At 38.6% G+C, this 18,346-nt stretch overlaps 1 protein-coding gene across 2 annotated transcripts in view; it reads right to left on the reverse strand.

Annotated features, from left to right (window-relative positions):
* Nucleotides 1–11,652, reverse strand: part of LOC140153678 (thioredoxin domain-containing protein 16-like) — a 47,505-nt gene extending 35,853 nt beyond the window's left edge. For both annotated transcript variants that reach the window (XM_072176486.1, XM_072176487.1), the window contains exons 1-3: nt 11,344–11,652; nt 6,702–6,787; nt 3,316–3,389 (exon numbers count right to left, since the gene is read on the reverse strand). In XM_072176486.1, coding sequence (XP_072032587.1) covers nt 3,316–3,389; nt 6,702–6,787; nt 11,344–11,530 — 347 coding nt within the window. In that variant the 5' untranslated portion in view covers nt 11,531–11,652. The remainder of the gene's footprint in view (nt 1–3,315; nt 3,390–6,701; nt 6,788–11,343) is intronic.
* Between the last annotated feature and the right edge of the window lie 6,694 nt (nt 11,653–18,346).

Here is an 18,346-nt window from a genome sequence, read left to right on the forward strand (position 1 = left end):
GTTTTGATACTTTCTGGGTTGAGTTTATTTAAATTTAACTTCCATTGCCAGTTAGGACTAAATAAAGGATTAGGATTTCATTTGGCAAAACAGGATAATATTTTTTAATTCAAAAAAATTAGTGCTGTATTTTTCTGGAATAGGGTATAGTACTTGTCTCGTATACAGGGTGTATCAAAATGATTGGTACCCATTAATATCCAGTGACAATGGACAAGACTGCCCCATCAAAATGTAGCACAATGTCCGCCTTATCTGTAGATTTATGTAACAAAAGGTCATAAAACTATAAATTGTGGTCATTTCAAGAGGATCTAATGTTGGATTTGAAAGAAGCAGGCATTTCATTGGACGACAAAGCGGATGGGTACCAATAATTTTGATACACCCTGTATGTTGTGTATGCCTTGGTTATTGGAGAGGATGCAATGCAATTTCAGGCTTTTGCCTTTTGTTGCATCTCCTCCATCATAATTATTTGTATAACTCGTTTCTGTGTTTTTAGTGATGGAAAATAAATGACTAAATGAGTGAATGAATGAATGAATGAATGAATAAATGAATTCAACATACCATAAACCAAATACCCTATATTTATCTATAACCTTATACACCTAATTTTTATACAAAACAGTCATCTTTATTCGGTTCAAAGAGAACTGTACTCTTCAGAGAGCAAAGTACTGATATAGACAACTCGTCATTCTATAGCCCAATCATATCTTACATGTACGTGCATTTCCCATATTGTTATCATTGTATATATGAGACTAATATCAAGAAAAACTGAGATGAGCAGCAATGTGTTGAGAAATGGATTTTAGCTGTATTATATTACAAATTGATGCTTTAATTGCTTTCAAAAAATGCAACCATTCATTTTGATAAGACACTGGCATCAATTTCCAATGCAATAGACTGGGTTAGTCAACTAAATTGAATTACTCCATAAATATAAGATTCTATCTATCTTGCGGACGCATCCGAGAAAGAGTTTACAATTCTTTTCCAGGAATCTCTATCAGCCATCAGATTTGGGAGGTCATTAATTTCTTGATTGACGCCCTTGCCACACAGTCGATGTAGTTGAATGGTCTTCTTCCTCTACATGTTCGTGGAAGCCTCATACAGATGACATCTGAAATTATTTGGTCTTTTTGCACGGTAGCAGTGGCCTGCAAATCTGGCTCGCTGTTCATCACCGATGGAGGACACCTGTGGAACACCATCATAGATCTCTGCTTTGGTTTTATGTTCACGCCAGGATATATTTCAACCCTCATCAACAGCCGGGTGTAGGTACCATCAAGACGGTCCTGAAGATCTTTCTTCATTGTCCAGGTCTCACTTCCATATAAGAGGATACTCTCTATGCAGGCTCTAAAGAAGGCAAGCTTGGTATTTCTTGATATGTTGGACTGCCAGATGGTGTGCAGTTTGTTGCAAGCTTTCCATGCTTGAGCTTTGCGAGTCAGAAAGTCTTTCTTGCTGTCGGCAACAAATGAACCAAGATATTTAAAGTCCGACACCTCCTTGAGTTGTGTGCCATCCCGAGAAAGGATTGGAGTTGGGTTCTTATCTCCATTAATACACATATATTCTGTCTTCTTGGAATTGAGAAAGAGGCCAACTTTGGCGGAAGCATCTTCTAAAGATGACAGAAGATCTTGGGCATCTTGTGATAACGTAGCTGTTAAAGCGATGTCATCTGCGTAGTCAAGATCGGTTAAATACTTGTTCTTCTCTCTGCTCGTCTTATTGGGCATGATGTCAATCCCTTTGGACTTGTCAGTGTCTATCGACTGTCTGAGGAGATAGTCTACCACTATCACAAAAAGGTAAGGGGCCAAGGTGTCACCCTGCAGGATTCCAGCAGTAGAGAGAAACTCTTCAGTTGGTCCATCACCTGTTTGTACAAAACTTGAAGGATTATCATACATTATTGCAATAGCATTCACAATCTCCTGAGGGATCCCATAATTACGAAGAATATGCAGCATGGCCTTCCGGTTAACACTGTCGAAAGCTTTTGAGAAGTCAACAAACACAATATATGCCTGCTTCTTTGAGATTTTAAGCTCTTCTATTATCCTTCTAAGGGCTAGAATCTGTGGTGTGGTTGATCTACCCTTGCGAAAACCATTTTGGTTACGTCTGAGAATAGGATCTAGATGAGGAGAAATCCTGTTGAGCAGCATAGTGTTATACAGCTTGGCAGCAAGTGCTGACAGTGTGATACCTCTATAATTTGATGGTTGTGAAAGATCCCTTTCTTCGGAGAGGTATAATTGTGGATCTTGACAAGGCTTTTGGCTTATTTCCTTCATGGTTTCATTACAGAAATCAAGCAGTTGCTGATGGAAGAGTGGGTTTTTCCAAACAATGGCTGGTATGTTGTCAGGACCAGGTGTTTTTGACTTGTTGAGCTTGCTCAGACCTTTTTGCAGTTCTTCCATAGTAAATGGACCAGTGTGTATTGGGAGATCGTCAGAGACATTGCTGTTAAAGAACGTATCTTCAAGGTTTACGTCTTGCTCTGGTTTCCCTAGTAAGTTGGAAAAGTGTAGAAACCAGTTGTCACGACGCTCTTCAGATGTATTGCCTTTCACTCTAACCACAGGAGCAGATTTGGTGTCAGTTATCTCCCGGAGGAGTTCCCAAGAAGCTGCATGTTTATATTCATGATGGAGGTTGTCAAGTATATAAGATTATAACATTGTTAAAATTGCAAAAATATAGCACGAGGGACCGTATTCAGTGGCTGTGTCACAGGCATGATAGGGGCATGTGGGAAAAACAGCTCCCAGTCAGAAACCTTGGTCCCCCCAGTTATTCCCCAATAAAAACAAAAAATGTACCATTTTTACAGCAATTTTACGGAAATTTCATGATTTTTGATGCCCCCTGAAATTCACTTTACCCCCATGCCCCCCCTCCCCCCAAAAATGGTTTGGTGCTGCCACTGAACGTCAGGGCTGTCAACTCTCACGCATTGGCCGTGAGTCTCATGCATTGGGTCATTTTCTCACGGTCTCACGCCAAGGTAGTATAGTATAATCTCACACCTGGGTAGTAAATGTCACGCAAAAAACTGGAAAATGAGTAAAATCTCACGCATCGTCATGAATAATTTGTTGTTCCTACCCCCCCATTCTCGAGCGCCGTGGCTCAAATAATCATATTGCAAAATGAACATTTGAGTCTGCAAATCCCGGTACACCTCTGTCTCACGCCAAGCAATTCCAAAAAGTTGACAGCCCTGCTGAACGTATTATTTTGAATCGCTCCTTGTTTCAGTTGTACTATATAACATACTTGAATACGAAAACCAGAGTTTCCACTTTAGGCTTATCACAATATTCTTTCACTGGATCTTTCGTGCAGTCAACCTATAAAAAATCAAATCAATGAAACAAATTTATTATTTTAGACGATGAATACTAATAAGGGACCGTTCAATATTTACACCAGGGGGGTGGGAGTTTTGACCAAAAAAATTTTCATTCCCCTCATGTCTGCTCAAAATTGTCAGATTCCCCCATTGTTTTCCCACTTTTCTCCATTTAAAATTTAACATCCCCCCTCATGGTTCAAGTAAAAAATTCAAATTCCTCCATCAAGACCCCACAAAAAATTCATATTCCCCCTTTAAATTCCCATTCCCTGCTGGCGTAAATATTGAATGGCAATGCATTCTTAGTCATGCTTGGTGAAAATAAGCTTACTCCATACTTGTACAGGTTGTGGAAGTGAAACTACATTGTAGAAATGTATGGCATAGCACTGGCTTCTGAGCTGTACTCTGATACTTGTATGATGATTTCCAACTCAATTTCGCTGCGCTCGCTGCTCGCTCCGCTCGCTGTTCGAGAGGCGTCACGGTTTGAGAACTAGTACATGGCACAAACATGTTAAGTTGTTAACCCTTTTTTACCCAGAAATATCTGGAATCCAGGTAACTCATTCCAAAGAATTTTTAGGATCTGGGAGGGAAATTTGAATTTGAAAGGATATTTTTGCTTACCCATGTAGGAAATGAAATATGTCTGATAATAATACTACTACTAATAATAATGCATTATAATACGCCATCTATTCTAGACAACCTATTCCGAGGCGCAAACATTGAACAATTAAAAATTAACACACAATTATAAAAACAGTCACATAGAAGTCAAAATTTTGTCAATCTTAAGGGGGTACTACACCCCTGCCCAATTTTGTGCCTATTTTTGCATTTTTCTCAAAAAATTACAGCACATTGGTGACAAGTAAGATATGTATATTATAGGGGCAAGGACTACAACTACTGTGCTGACAATTCAGCATCTCAAAGCAAGTAGTTATTGATTTAATGATCAAATATTGGTTTTCCCTCCTTTTTGACTGTAACTCCACAACTGTTGTCTGTGCTAAATTAAAATTTTCAGTGCAGTAATTGTAGTCCTTGCCCCTATAATATACATATTTTACTTGTCCCCAATGCGCTATAATTTTTGAGATAAATGCAAAAATAGGCACAAAATTGGGCAGGGGTGTAGTACCCCCTTAAACAGACAAGTTTTTAAAGTCTTTTTGAAAACATCAAGATAATTTATTGACACTTTCCATAATTGATTATTGGTGTTTTAGCTATTTGAAACACAGATTCAAAGGAAGCAAGTTCCAAAGTGTAGGTACAGCATAAAGAAGAAGAATTCCGAGGAACTGAAAGAAGACGCTTATTCGGATGGAAAATATTCCTGGGAAACAAAAATTGTTTCCAGCCCTGATCACTGGACATTTTCCAAAACAATCATTCATTATCATTCATATCATTATTATAAATCAGAAAGTACCGTACTTACTCGAATAGTCGCCCCCGGGGCGTTGCATTTTCCAAAAGGGGGGCGTTTATTAGAGGTCATTTTAAGAATGATAATTCCCGTTAAAATCATTAGGTAAGCTTAAAACTCACGCTGAAATGACGAACTATGAACTTAAGGAACAATGATTTCTGGTTCTCTTCCTGGTTTACAATCAGATTTTTGCCAACTACCGACGCAATTAGTGACCATGTGTGCACCTTGGTAAGCTAGTACTACACAAGATAGTAAGGAAATATATCAGCATTTTGAAACATCTTGGTTGAAAAAAGTGGTGGGGGTGTTTATTTGAGGAGGTGACTATTTAAGGAAATACGTACCTATATAAATCTGAAAGTACCGGTATACAACATTTGATGAAAAGAGACCCCAAAAATAGAACAATTTTCCATTATTTCTGTTCCAAATTAGTGTAAATTGCCCAATTCTGGATAATCATCACACTTACTTTTGTTCTAGATTTTTGGAGAAACTACTGCACTACTACTACATGTATCCCCATACCCACATTTTCCCTTAGAAAGAAACCCCATACACATTCACATCAAAAATGCACAATAGAGCTAGGATTTGCCGTTTGAAATTTGCAAGGGAGCTTTTAATCGCTCTCCTTGAGTGCTACAGGAGAGCACTAAGAGAGCATTTTACTGTAACTGTATATGGTTATTGTTAGACCACAGGAAGACGAGCAATAAAAAGCTCTCCTCAGCTTTATTTGAGGGGAGTGATGGAGAGCAATTGTTCTAGATCTCCTCAAATGACAAAGCCTGAAAAGAAATGTTGCACAGAATTATATACATAAGAAATTCAATTCTTAGGGCAGTAATTCCAAATTGATTTCAACAACACCCACTAACTTGACTTGAATGACTTGATCCATCACTGAAGACAATACATTGATTTAATAACATAAGGCCAAAAAAAAAAAAAAGGTTTGTCTCAATGCTTACGCACGCTTGTAAAATCCCACGATTTGACAAAAAACAAATGCGAAATTTTTTTATTCCAAAAAAATATTTTTTAATAGTTTTTTCCAGAAAAATCGGCGAAAATCAGACTTTTTTCTCAAAATACCATGAAAAAGTCGGAATAAAAAAATAAAAAATCGCATTTCGCATTTGTTTTAAATTTCTCGTGAGCTTTGAGACAAACCTTTTTTTTTTTTGCCTAAACAACAATGTATCGGTGATTTCAATTAAAATATTGATTTTAAATTCAGGGACTGTCTTTTGGAATTTGCAGGAGAGCTGTCAGCATTAAATAGCTCTTCTGGAGCCTTCAAGGAGAGCTATTTAGAGCATTTACAATAGAATGTAAGGGCAGAATGGTCAACTAAGGAGAGCTAAAATTCACTCTCCTACATGTATATCAGATTTAAGGTGGTACTACACCCCTGGCCAATTTTGTGCCTATTTTTGCATTTTTCTCAAAAATTATAGCGCATTGGTGACAAGTAAGATATTTATATTATAGGGGCAAGGACTACAACTACTGCACTGGAAAGTTTATTTCAGCACAGACAACAGTTGCAGAACAGTCAAAAATGAGGGAAAACCAATATTTGATCAATAAATCAATAACTACATGTACTTGCCTTGAGTTGCCGAATTTCCAGTGGAGTAGTTGTAATCCTTGCCCCTATATTAATATACATATCTTACTTGTCACCAACGCGCTATAATTTTTGAGAAAAATGCAAAAATGGGCACAAAATTGGCCAGGGGTGTAGTGCCACCTTAAGGAGAGCAGTAGAGAGCATTGCTCTCACTCTCCTCAAAAGGCAGTCCCTGAATGATTATAATTAGGATAAAACCGATAAAATAGATGTTTACTTACCGTCATGAATTTAATTTTGAAGCTTATGACGTATTTTCCTGCATCCTCGTAATTCTTTTGGAAGGACTTGATAATATGGCCTTCAGCTAAAACAAACAGATTTAACAATGATTCTCAATTGAAACATGTAGTTGGAACTAGATGCTGATTATTAAAGCTACATGTAGTATGTAAATGTTAAAGGAGCTCTGTGGGATTTTAAAGAAAATATCTGTTGAGAAAACATTGGCTTATTTAAATACTCAGTGAGCGTACTGAGCAGTCATTTTGAGCCAATAAACAATAAAATTTAAAATAAGAGACACATTGCGAACGCTGTGTTCAGATTATCTGCTACATGTATGGATGGTGTATGGGAATTAAGTTAATTTTAAAATGCAGGAAAGTACTGATTTTGAAATTGAGGGTACATGTATAATAAGTTTTCTGAAATCTCAAAGAGCCCCTTTAAAATGTTAATGGCTTGTACAGCATGCATCCTTGAGGAAAAGTCCCGGGAAAAGTAATCAAAATGTTTGCAAACATTCACTTGCTCCCCCTCCCCCCCCACCCACCCCACCATTTTCAGCTTGCTGAAAATTTATTTGTGTCCAATTGATGATAAAAAAGAGATGAAGTTGAAGTTTGTTTGTCTTATAATTGGCAAAAAATTATTATTTGGGTCTTTATTACAGCATGCGTCAAATAAAGTTCCAAATAACTCATGCTCACATAAATTCAAGTAAGTGTGCACCAGTCACGCATTACGCAATGCACAACAAGCATAAGTCTGTCGCAGAACGAGGATGGGGGAAAGATTGTAACGAGGGGATAATATGGTAGCTGAAAGGAAGCATTACATGTATGTAAGTCACTTAGGGAACAAACTAGTATTTTGGTCCCGGATTTTGGTAAACCATGGTTAGGAAAACAAAATCGTTTTTAAACCAGTGAAGTGAGTATTTCTGGTTTTAAACAAACAAACAAACAACCAATGAAACATAATAATATACATGTAGTCTATGATGAATGTCTGCAGTAGAGCATAACAAAATAAATGTATCATGATTCATATTATGAAATAAGCATAGAATGATGGAATACTTTAAAAGTACCGCACCACTGTACAGTGATTTATCTATCCTCGGAAATGTGGGGAAATGATGGGGCTTGTTATATTTGGACATAGTATGTAACATTTAAGTACATTCCCCGAACCCATGGGGATCCCTGAATTATTCCACTGAAAAAAAATCGTCGGACACAGAGAATTTAAAAAAAAAAGTCATTTTCTGGGTTTCAAAAGTTCATAATAACATGGAGTATCACATCTCTTCAATCTGCAATAGACCTTGATGTATTTTTGTACTGTGCATTTGAGAAAAGCGTTTGTACGGTCAGATTATGCTTCCCATCCATAATGAGTTGTAGACCCAAGTGAGAATGTACGCAGTGGCATAGCCAGCACTGTTTCAGAGGGTGAGCAAAAGGGGGGCAAGGGGGAAGCCAACATTTGAGGGGGCAAACTTTGACGAAAATGGTAAACAATGGGCTTTTAAAAAAGAACAACAAAAGGCAAAAATCATAAATATCAGGGTGGCCAGCATCCCACTGGGGGGGCAAGACTCCTCACAGAGGGGAACTGTCCCTTTTCCCCTGGCTTCACCACTGAATGTATGTATGTATGAATGTTGGTATGCTGATTGTGGGATAGGCTTTTACAATGGGAAACAAACTTTTAATATAGCAGATTTAAGCGAGGTCTACGTGTTGTCTGTTCACAAGGGGCAGTCCACAGGGGGACCACTTATATATATTATGTGATGGGCACCACACCATGCTTATGTATTGTATATGGACTCTTAAAAGTAACACACTCTAAACGAGTATTACTCAGCGTGTGCAAAACATACCCTAAACAAGTATTTTGCCATTTTTTTAACACTAAGAAAGTAAAAATTCATGTTCAGGTTTTTGTTTAATAGTAGTACCGGTAGTAAGTTTGATGTTTCTTTTAAAATATTTTACCCTACGATGTGTTCTGATAGAAGCCAAAGGTACAATTACCGAATAGGATGCAACTTGCTAGACTTGAGTCCAGTCCTCGTTTACGGAGTTTAGGGTCAGGGTTTAGCAGGCGCGTACCGCAGTAGCAAGGGGTATAAAAGTAGGGCGCCCTATAGACGGACCTACTATGACATAGAAAAAGAATGGACAAAAATGGCCGTGAAGCGGCCATCGCGTTGCGCTTGCGCGACGCAGGGGTGTCTGAGGGGGATGTGTCCCCCTCAGAAATTAGAAACTTTTGCAAAATGAAGACCCAATTGAAGCAATGTTTGGACCATTTTAGCACTATTAGTGTGTAAAACTTTAGTTTAAAAAGCCCAAATTTTTTTGAAATGGGCGTTCCTTGAAGCCTTTCGCGCGAATTTCGTGGACAAGTTTTCCCTATTATTGTTGGCCTATAAATTGTGTTAAAACATAAGTGTTATAACATGGCAAATGTCGAAAGGAGAAGCGAAAATTGCCACTTGCTTGTCCACTATGGAGGGGGTGTCTGAGGGGGGATGTTCCCCCCTCCGAAGTAAGAAACTTGTGCAAAATGAAGACCTATTAATTGTAGCGATTTGGTGGACCATTTCAGCACTATTAGTGAGCAAATTTTAGTTTGAAATTTAAAGCCGAAAATTTGTGAAATGACGGTCCATGAAGCCTTTCGTGGACAAGTACTTGAAGTAGTTTTCCCTAGTATTATTGTAGGCCTATAAATTCTGTTAAACATAGGGCCTAAACTGGCAAATGTTTAAAGCAGAGGCGAAAATAAAAAAGGGTGCTCTTTATTCACCAATCACATACATAAATCATCGTAGTTTCATTATTCAATTCATTTACGAATTTCAGTTTCATTATTCCGTTTCACATAAATTATACGATGCATATACAACCGCGGATGCCGTACATTAATTAATACGTTTCCACCAAAAGGGGTATATTAGAAATATTATTCGCGTTTTAGCGAAAAGAGTGGCAATGTAGAAGGGCAAAACATTCGCGAAATTGCTAAAAATAGGGGTGTTTTTATCCTGAAAAGTTCGCCGACGAGCATGAATGACCCGCGGTATACACGGAGTGCTGGAACCGGGACCCGCCTAAAATGAGTGCAGACCTATAGGCCTAGGGCCTAAGGCTATTATTATAAGTTTTAATTTAATTGGGCCTATTATTATAAGTTTTAATTCAATTTAACTTTTTTCTCTCCTCCTTTTCTCCCTTTGCTCTTCTCTTTTTTCTCCTTTTTCCCCTTTCTTTTTCTCTTCCCTTCTCTTCTCTTCTTTTCTCTTCTTTTCTTTGCAAAAAAGTGGAGCGCCCATGGGCGCCCTGCTTGCGACGCGCCTGGGGTTTAGGGTTGGGGTAGGGCAGTCTTGTAATAAGACTAGTAGAGTTGCACCCTATTATTCGGCAATCGCTCCAAGCCAAACATAGCCTATTTCACCCTTTTTTATTTTGCCATTAAACTTTGCTACCCTAAGGAAGTATTTTCCTTGGAAAAGTATACCCTTTTTCCTGATTTTTGGCTTTTTTGACACCCTAAACTGGTACAGATTAGTGCCCAATGCTGCAAAATAACCCTTTTTACTTGTTTTTGTACATGAGCATGGTGTCCACCTTGAAATACAAGTGACCCTCCTGGGGGCAGTCTTCAGTGAACACTCAACAGCTCTTTGAGCCACCAAACCTTTAAAAATTAGCAGATAGGCGAGGTCTGCTTGATTTCAGTGAACGGCTCTTTTCAGATAACTAATATTTCCATCGTAATAACAAAACGATGGTTCCTGCGTTTTATTCAAAATCTTGATTTTGACAAAACTACTGCACCGAAAGTCTTGATTTTTGCAGGGCATGTTAGTACATTTAATATCGTGTAAAAAACAAGAATTTTGAAAAACATTGAGGGCTTCCTCCTTCAAATGTTACAATATGGGTTTAAGATTTGTATGGTATGCCTGTTTTGTACTATTTAGCCCATTTTTTTTTTTTTTTTCTTCTTGAAATTCCCCTTGCCTGCACCCTTTAAAAAATCCAGGCTACAAGTGTGTTCACTGCATTATCATGATTATCTATCAACATGATCAAACTTCAAATGTCAAAAAAACAGACCATCCATGAGACTGTTATGTGTGCCAAAACATGCTTCTCCCCCTCTTTGACCTGCCCAAAATTGCCTCCCCCACTTTGCTTGCTTCCCTCCCCCATTTGAATTCCACTTCCCAGGGCTCATAATACAGCCATGAATGTTCCTTCACTATCACTTTTGGTTCCTCGTTGAAAGAGACCTTCCCAGATCTATTTCTTCCATACTTGAACTGGAGCATGCAACTCAAAAGTTCTGGAGGATCTATCAGTCATTTCAGTGTGAAAGTCTCCTCTCTCCACATACACCATTGTCATGTTTTATCATGATTGTGCAGTCTAGCATGCTAGTGAATCGACAATCGTTTCATGGAATCCATGCTTGACTGAGTCAATAGGGAAGTCTACGTGGCCTTTTCACATGTCGACATGTCAATGCGATAGAATACCTCTGCTGGCTATACTTAAACACAAATAAATTGACTAAACATTTCACTATAATTTTACAAAAACAATGATTTTAAACACTTACGACCTCCAGGTATGGTGTCAAATTTCCAAAAATAGACAACTCGTAACAAACGTGATTCTGGATTTTCAAATACTTGCTTCTTGAATTCCTCCCCAGACACAACATTGTATCCTACAGCTTTTTCAGCGTTTACCACAGCTCCAAAATACGCCAAAATGGCCAGAAAAGGTAACCAGCTGTTAGCCATATTTTGCAAAGTCAAACTGCATCAAATGTCCTGATATTATACAGCACTACAAACGATCAGTTAGCTCAGCTGCACTGCACTGCGACCGTGATTTTATAAAGTGTGCATTGAAACAGCGTTACTGACAACACACTTCCGGGTTATCATCAATTTAAAATCAAAGTTGTATACTCCCACATAAAAATACCCAACTTGTGACATGCGACGTCGTAGATGACACTGATCCATTTACTTAACCTTTGAACTCAATTATAATCTCTATGTTATAATAATAATAATTTTATTTGAACAACGCTTGTGAAACAGCGGCACTCGTCTACATGACGGTGCGTTCATGTACAATTTTACAAAGGTATTACAAAATATAGAAAAACATAAAGATGTAAAAGGAACAAGAGAAAATTAAACAACTAAAATAGTATTTAAAACAGTGAAAGCCCAAAATCGAACTCTAGACACCCGGCCGGGCGGGATGCTGCGGATGCCCAGGCGCAACAGCGCTACGTTAAAGTCACTAGGTTGAGTGAGGGCGTATACGCATAGTGAACTTAACTAGTAACAAACGCACGGCGCATGCGCGAGCCGGGAAATTCAGTTTTGGTTTTGAAACGTAAACAAAGCCGAATATCAAAACAACTCCATGCAGAAAATCACTTCTTTTTATAAAACTAAGCAAAATTACAACAATTACTTCAGGGAATATAAACACCAAAGTCATATCTAGCACATATGTCAAAAAGAAGTTGAAAATTCATCAGATAAGCGAGAAAGAGTCGAATTTTCGGTCAAAAACATTTTCGAAAAGAATCACATTTTTTTGGCCTAAAACTTGGCCATAACAAAATTCCCGTACACCACCAATTTCATGATTTTTGTCCTCAAAAATTAACTGAGTAATCCTCATAGTGTTTTCAAGTCAATTCCCCGGGAGACGGAAAAACGGACATATAGAAAAAAAGATATTTAATTTTATTTAATTTTATCCACAAATTGACACCTGAGTTAGGGCGTTGCAAACGTGCCATATATGTGTAGGGACCGAGTCTACAGCAAGCTTCAACTTCCCGGCTCGCGCATGCGCCGTGCGTTTGTTACTAGTTAATAGTGAACGATTTACGATCGAGTAGGTATCGCAGCGGGTGTCCGACAGATCGAGTGGGACTGTACACAGAAAACAAACTATAATATACGTGAAATTACAGAATGAAGAGCCGAGTATTAAACATGTAAAGGATAAAATAAGAGATCGTCGGCTTACTTTATACAATTATTACGTATGGCCCAGGCTCTTTTTAAAAATGATTTACATGCTGAGTCAAAAATACTTAACAAACAGTCAACATCAATATTATAAACATCAAGAAAATAATCACTGGAGATACCTAACATAAAACATGTCTTGACATTTAAATCACTTGATATAAAAAGCTGCCAGATAAAATCTAAGTTGTTTACATTTAGATTATATTCAAGAGTGTGGTATTCAGCGGCTCTGACATTTTGTAGTGCGTGACAAACAAACATAAAGTGCCTTAGATCTTCAACCCATTTGGGTATCGGTGACTTCGTGCAAGCTAGACGTGTTTTTCTGGAGCTCCGGAGCTCTCTCTTTTTAATCAACTTTTGCATATATTTTTCAAAATTTTGGATGTCTTCATTGCCTAACTGGCTTTTATCATTGGATGTTTAATATAGTGAACTTTGTGGAGTAACTGTGAATTTATGTTGAGAACTTTGATGTATTTTTAACTTCGAGTGTGAAGACCAACGAGTCACCGGGAAGCAGAGAGAGGAATTCGGCGGAGTTTACATTATCAACCAACAAGCAAGGATCTTCAAGTGCAACACAGCAACGGAACGTGCAATCTTTTCATCGTGTCTTCAACCATCTTTAAGTTATTTTTATCAACTAGTGGCAGTGTTATATGTGAAATTTGTGAACTTTTTGGATGTATTTTATGGCTACAAGCAGCAGTGGTTTCTTCAGTAAAATTTTTAGCCCAGCAGAATAGGATTTGGAGTGCAATTGGAAGGCGTGGCAGTACATATACAGTACAGAAGCAGAGCAGAGGACATCGCATCGGTGGATCATTTTTGTGCAATACATGTTATTTATCATCATCCATCTTGTAATCGTGTATCATCTGAAATATAGCATAGTTTCTTCATCATCTGGTGTATGGGTCATTGTGATATTGGTGCAATATTTGTGATTTGTGTCATCTTTGGTTTTGGCGGGAAAGCGGCGGCCATTTTGAATCCGACCAAATAGGGTGTGGCGCAGGAGCAGAACTTGGAGCAGAAATCAAGCAACTGAACTTCACAGACCTCGAGATAAAGGGAAGTAGACATTTCATATTTTTCATATCATTGTATGTTGAACTTGAAGAGGAGAACAAATCTTTGCAGCAAAACATTTCATTTTGTGTCAACTATACATCTTTCGTTTACATTGTGCAATTGTGAATTTTTTGGCAGCAGCAGCAGCATAAAACGTTAGCAGAAGTAGCAGGAGATAAATCATAATTTTCCAGTTTAAGTGTGTATTTTCCAGCAAAACTCTCATCATGAATATCAGTGGTGTTGTGAACATAGTATTAGTCTACTTATTTGTGAAACATTGTATGACGTGTGTAAACGGGCGTACATCTGAAACAGAAGTAAATCATTCATTAGACAAGTTAAATTCGTGGGATGGAGGTTTTCTCAGACAATAGCTAGAGTGGATTGTACAGCAGGTTCAACTTTGTATATTACTACATATAAATTGTTGTCTAGACCAAGATATATCAATATCCAGCTTCGTCCAAACAGACATATTGGCATCTGCATGATCTTATTGTTATCAGGTGATATCAATCTAAACCCTGGTCCAGTCAAGTGTGAGAGCTGTAAAGTTCCAATAATGAAAAATCGCAGAAAAGTGCAATGTGTTGAGTGTGACGATTTATACCATGCAAATTGTGCCAATATTTCCTCGAAAGAATACAAAAACATTATCAAACAGAACCAGGAATGGTTTTGCCCACTTTGTAAACCTGAGCCTTGTGGTATGTGTGATAATTTGGTGACAAAATACCAACAGGGACTGGAGTGTGACAACTGTGAAAAGTGGATCCATGCGCAATGTGGTGGAGTTGATAATGAAACTTATTTACAATTCGAAGGAAAAATTGCACCTGGATATGCCCAATGTGTGACATAATGAATTTTCAGACTCCTATTCAAGTCATTTTTGGATTGCAGTACCAGCAACCAATTTTCCAGTTTGAGTGACAATGACGATGGAAATTCAACCTTCTCTGACGTATCTGACGACCACTGTCAGATTCCTGATCGCAGTACCCCCGGTAAAAAGCAGCTAAAAAGTTTCTTCTAATAAAGCAAAAACAAAGAAGAGTAGCAGGGAATCAATACGTATTATGTTACTGAACTTCCAGAGTATTGGTAACAAATCGGCCGATATCAAAGTGCTTATTGAACAATATAAACCTGATATCATTCAAGGCACCGAAACTTGGCTTTCGCCGAACATTAAAAAATCCGAAATCCTCCCGGACTCGTATGATGTGTTTTAGGAAGGATAGACAAGAGGGGATCCATGGTGGAGTTCTACTTGCGTGCAAGAAGGATCTCATCATGACAAAGCGGGAAGAATTTGAAACAGAAAATGAACTCATGTGGAACCAACTTGAACTCCAGGGGCGCCACTCGCTACTGATTGGCACCGGTTATAAACATAAACATGACAATGTAAAATTTGTCACCGATCTTGAGGTTTCTCTTGACAAAATTGAAAAGAAAGGCAAGGGCTATAACATTATCCTGGCAGGCGACTTCAATCAAGCAAATATTGACTGGAAAAATAGCACAGTCATCCGCGATCACCCGCATCTAAATCCACAGCAGAGCTGCTTCTTGAGACTACAACAGGTTTTGGTTTAAACCAGCATGTGTTGGAACCTACAAGAAAAGACAGTATCTTGGATCTTGTATTCACTAATAATTCAAGTCTTGTGAGAGATGTCAAAGTTGATCCAGGACTCAGTGATCATTACATGGTAATCACCGACATAGATTTGAGAGCAAAATGGAAGAGACAACCAAGACGGAAGTACTTCGTCAGGCGGAAGGCAAATGAAGATTTGATTAATGAGGAGTTGAGTACCTTCAAGGACAAGTATTTTAGCATGGGAAATGTCTCTGTGCAAGAAAAGTGGGACAATCTTGAAAGTGAAATAAAGACAGTCATGAATAAGCATATTCCTCAAAAGACAGCTGCTAAACCAAACAGTTTGCCATGGTTTAAGAGATCACACCACAGACTCAGACGCAGGAAGCAGAGGGCTTTTAACAAGGCGAAAAAGTCGCAAAGTAGTGATGACTGGAAAAAATTTTTGTCTTGCCAGAAAGAACTTAAGAAATCTCTCAATGAATCCGAGCGTGAGTTTGTTGCAAATAATCTTACCACTGCAATGAAAGAGAACACCAAGCAGTTTTGGTCATACATGAAAAGACTGGGTAAAAGTGAAAGCGGTGTCGCAGATCTCAAAGTTAACAATAATATCATTAGCGATGGGAAGGAAAAAGCAGAGGCATTGAACGCACAATTTGCTAGTGTCTTTACAAGAGAAGACAAGGAAGCGATTCCTACACTTGGCAGTAGCAGTATTCAAGACATTCCAGATTTAATTATTCATGAAAAGGGGGTTTTAAAGCAACTCCAAGTACTGTCTCCGAATAAAGCAGCAGGACCTGATGAGATACCTCCATGGTTTCTCAAAATGTTTGCTGAGAAACTTGCGCCGATATTTACAGACTTGTTCCAAGCTTCTGTTGATCAAGGGACTCTCCCCATCAATGGAGGGAGGCAAACATTTGTGGCATCTTTAAAAGGGGACAAAGCCGTGCCTGAAAATTATAGACCCGTTTCGTTAACAAGCGTCAGCTGCAAGATTCTGGAGCACATTATACATTCACATGTTATGGATCACTTGGAGCAGCATAATATTTTGGTTGATTCACAACATGGCTTCAGATCTAAGCGCTCCACTGAAACTCAACTCATTTTAACTGTTGATGATATTGCAAGAGCTTTGGAACAAGGGGATTCAGTGCACATGGCAGTTCTAGACTTCTCCAAAGCCTTTGATAAGGTTCCTCATGAACGCCTTCTGAATAAGCTTCATCATTACGGGATTAGAAACAACCTTCATCAATGGATCAGAAGTTTCCTATCAAATAGGACCCAGAGAGTTGCATGTGAGGGCAATTTTTCATCACCCAAAGAGGTCCTTTCTGGAGTACCACAGGGGACGGTGTTGGGGCCGTTGTTGTTTTTAACCTATATAAACGACCTCCCGGACATGTTGAGCAACCAAGTAAGACTCTTCGCAGACGACTGCCTGGTGTACTCTACAGTGTCAAATGAAAGGGACATGGACTCTCTACAAGCTGATCTAAAATCTCTTGAAACATGGCAGGAGACCTGGAAGATGAGCTTTAACCCTTCCAAATGCACGGTCATGGAAATTTCCTTGAAGAGAAACCCTCCACACAGAGACTATATTTTCTGCGGGCAAGTTTTACAGCAGCCAAACTCAAATCCTTACTTAGGGGTGCAGCTGGATAACAAGCTGAACTGGGGAGAACATGTTACAAACACAGTTAACAAAGCAAACCGGACTCTGGGTTTCCTGAGGAGAAACTTGTGGTTTTGTCCAGGGAAGTGAAGTCTACTGCATATCTAACGTTAGTGCGTCCAGTCTTAGAGTATGCTGCGGGTGCATGGGACCCATACAGGGCGGGACTCATAAAGAAGATTGAAAGTGTGCAGAGAAAAGCTGCAAGATTTTGCACAGGGGATTACCAAAGAGAAAGTAGTGTCACTCAAATGCTGGAAGATCTCGGATGGGACACTCTAGCTGTCAGAAGGGAGAGAAATCGTTTAGCTATGTTTTACAAAATCCAAAATGAGTTGGTAGGAATCAACAAAGAAGCCTATATTCAAACTTCTTCTGCTGCGGGTTTGAGAAGAAACCACCACCTACATGTTGAAATTCCATTCATCAAGAAGGACGTCTATAAAAACTCATTTTCCCAAGAACTGGAAGGGCATGGAATTCCCTCACTCAAACCACTATATCAGCCCCATCTTTAGATATATTCAAGAAAAACCTCTAGCTTGCAGGTCACCAAATAGTTAGCGATTTGCGGTTTTCGCCCTGCTGACTACAACTTCAGAAGGTTCAGAAGGTTCATTCTTACATAATGGACAAATACGGGTTGCACCATCGTTCCAATGATGGGTTCTACCATTGAGCGGTAAGGTGTTCGAGCGTGCTTTAAATTTAAGAGATGCAGCATAGAAATCTAAGTTACTTAACAGATACCCTTCAAGACGAGGCATGTTTTTGATCAAGTTATAATCTAACAAAGAAGATTTAGACATAGCGTTCTTCTCCCATTTTCGATGTGAGTTATCAATAAGAATATTAATACATTTGTTAACCCAGTTATTACACAGTGACATATCAGTAAACACGTGATCCATACCACATTCAATAAATACATTTTGTAGATGTGACAACCACCGAAGGTGTTTGGCTTTGTTTGAAATATACATTACATTTGTGACATTATAAAGCAATTTAGGCCAGCGATGTAAAGACATGCATCTTAGTCTATTAAAATATTTTATACGTAATTTATCTTGAAGAACAGCGACTGGTTGCCAACCAAGATCGCCTAATAAACATTCAATTGGTGTGTTTCTAGGGGCTCTAAGGATAGAACGAGCCATTTGATTTTGAAGGT

This window comes from Amphiura filiformis, chromosome 5 (genome assembly GCF_039555335.1).
Source record: "Amphiura filiformis chromosome 5, Afil_fr2py, whole genome shotgun sequence".
Classification (NCBI taxonomy): Eukaryota; Metazoa; Echinodermata; class Ophiuroidea; order Amphilepidida; family Amphiuridae; genus Amphiura; species Amphiura filiformis.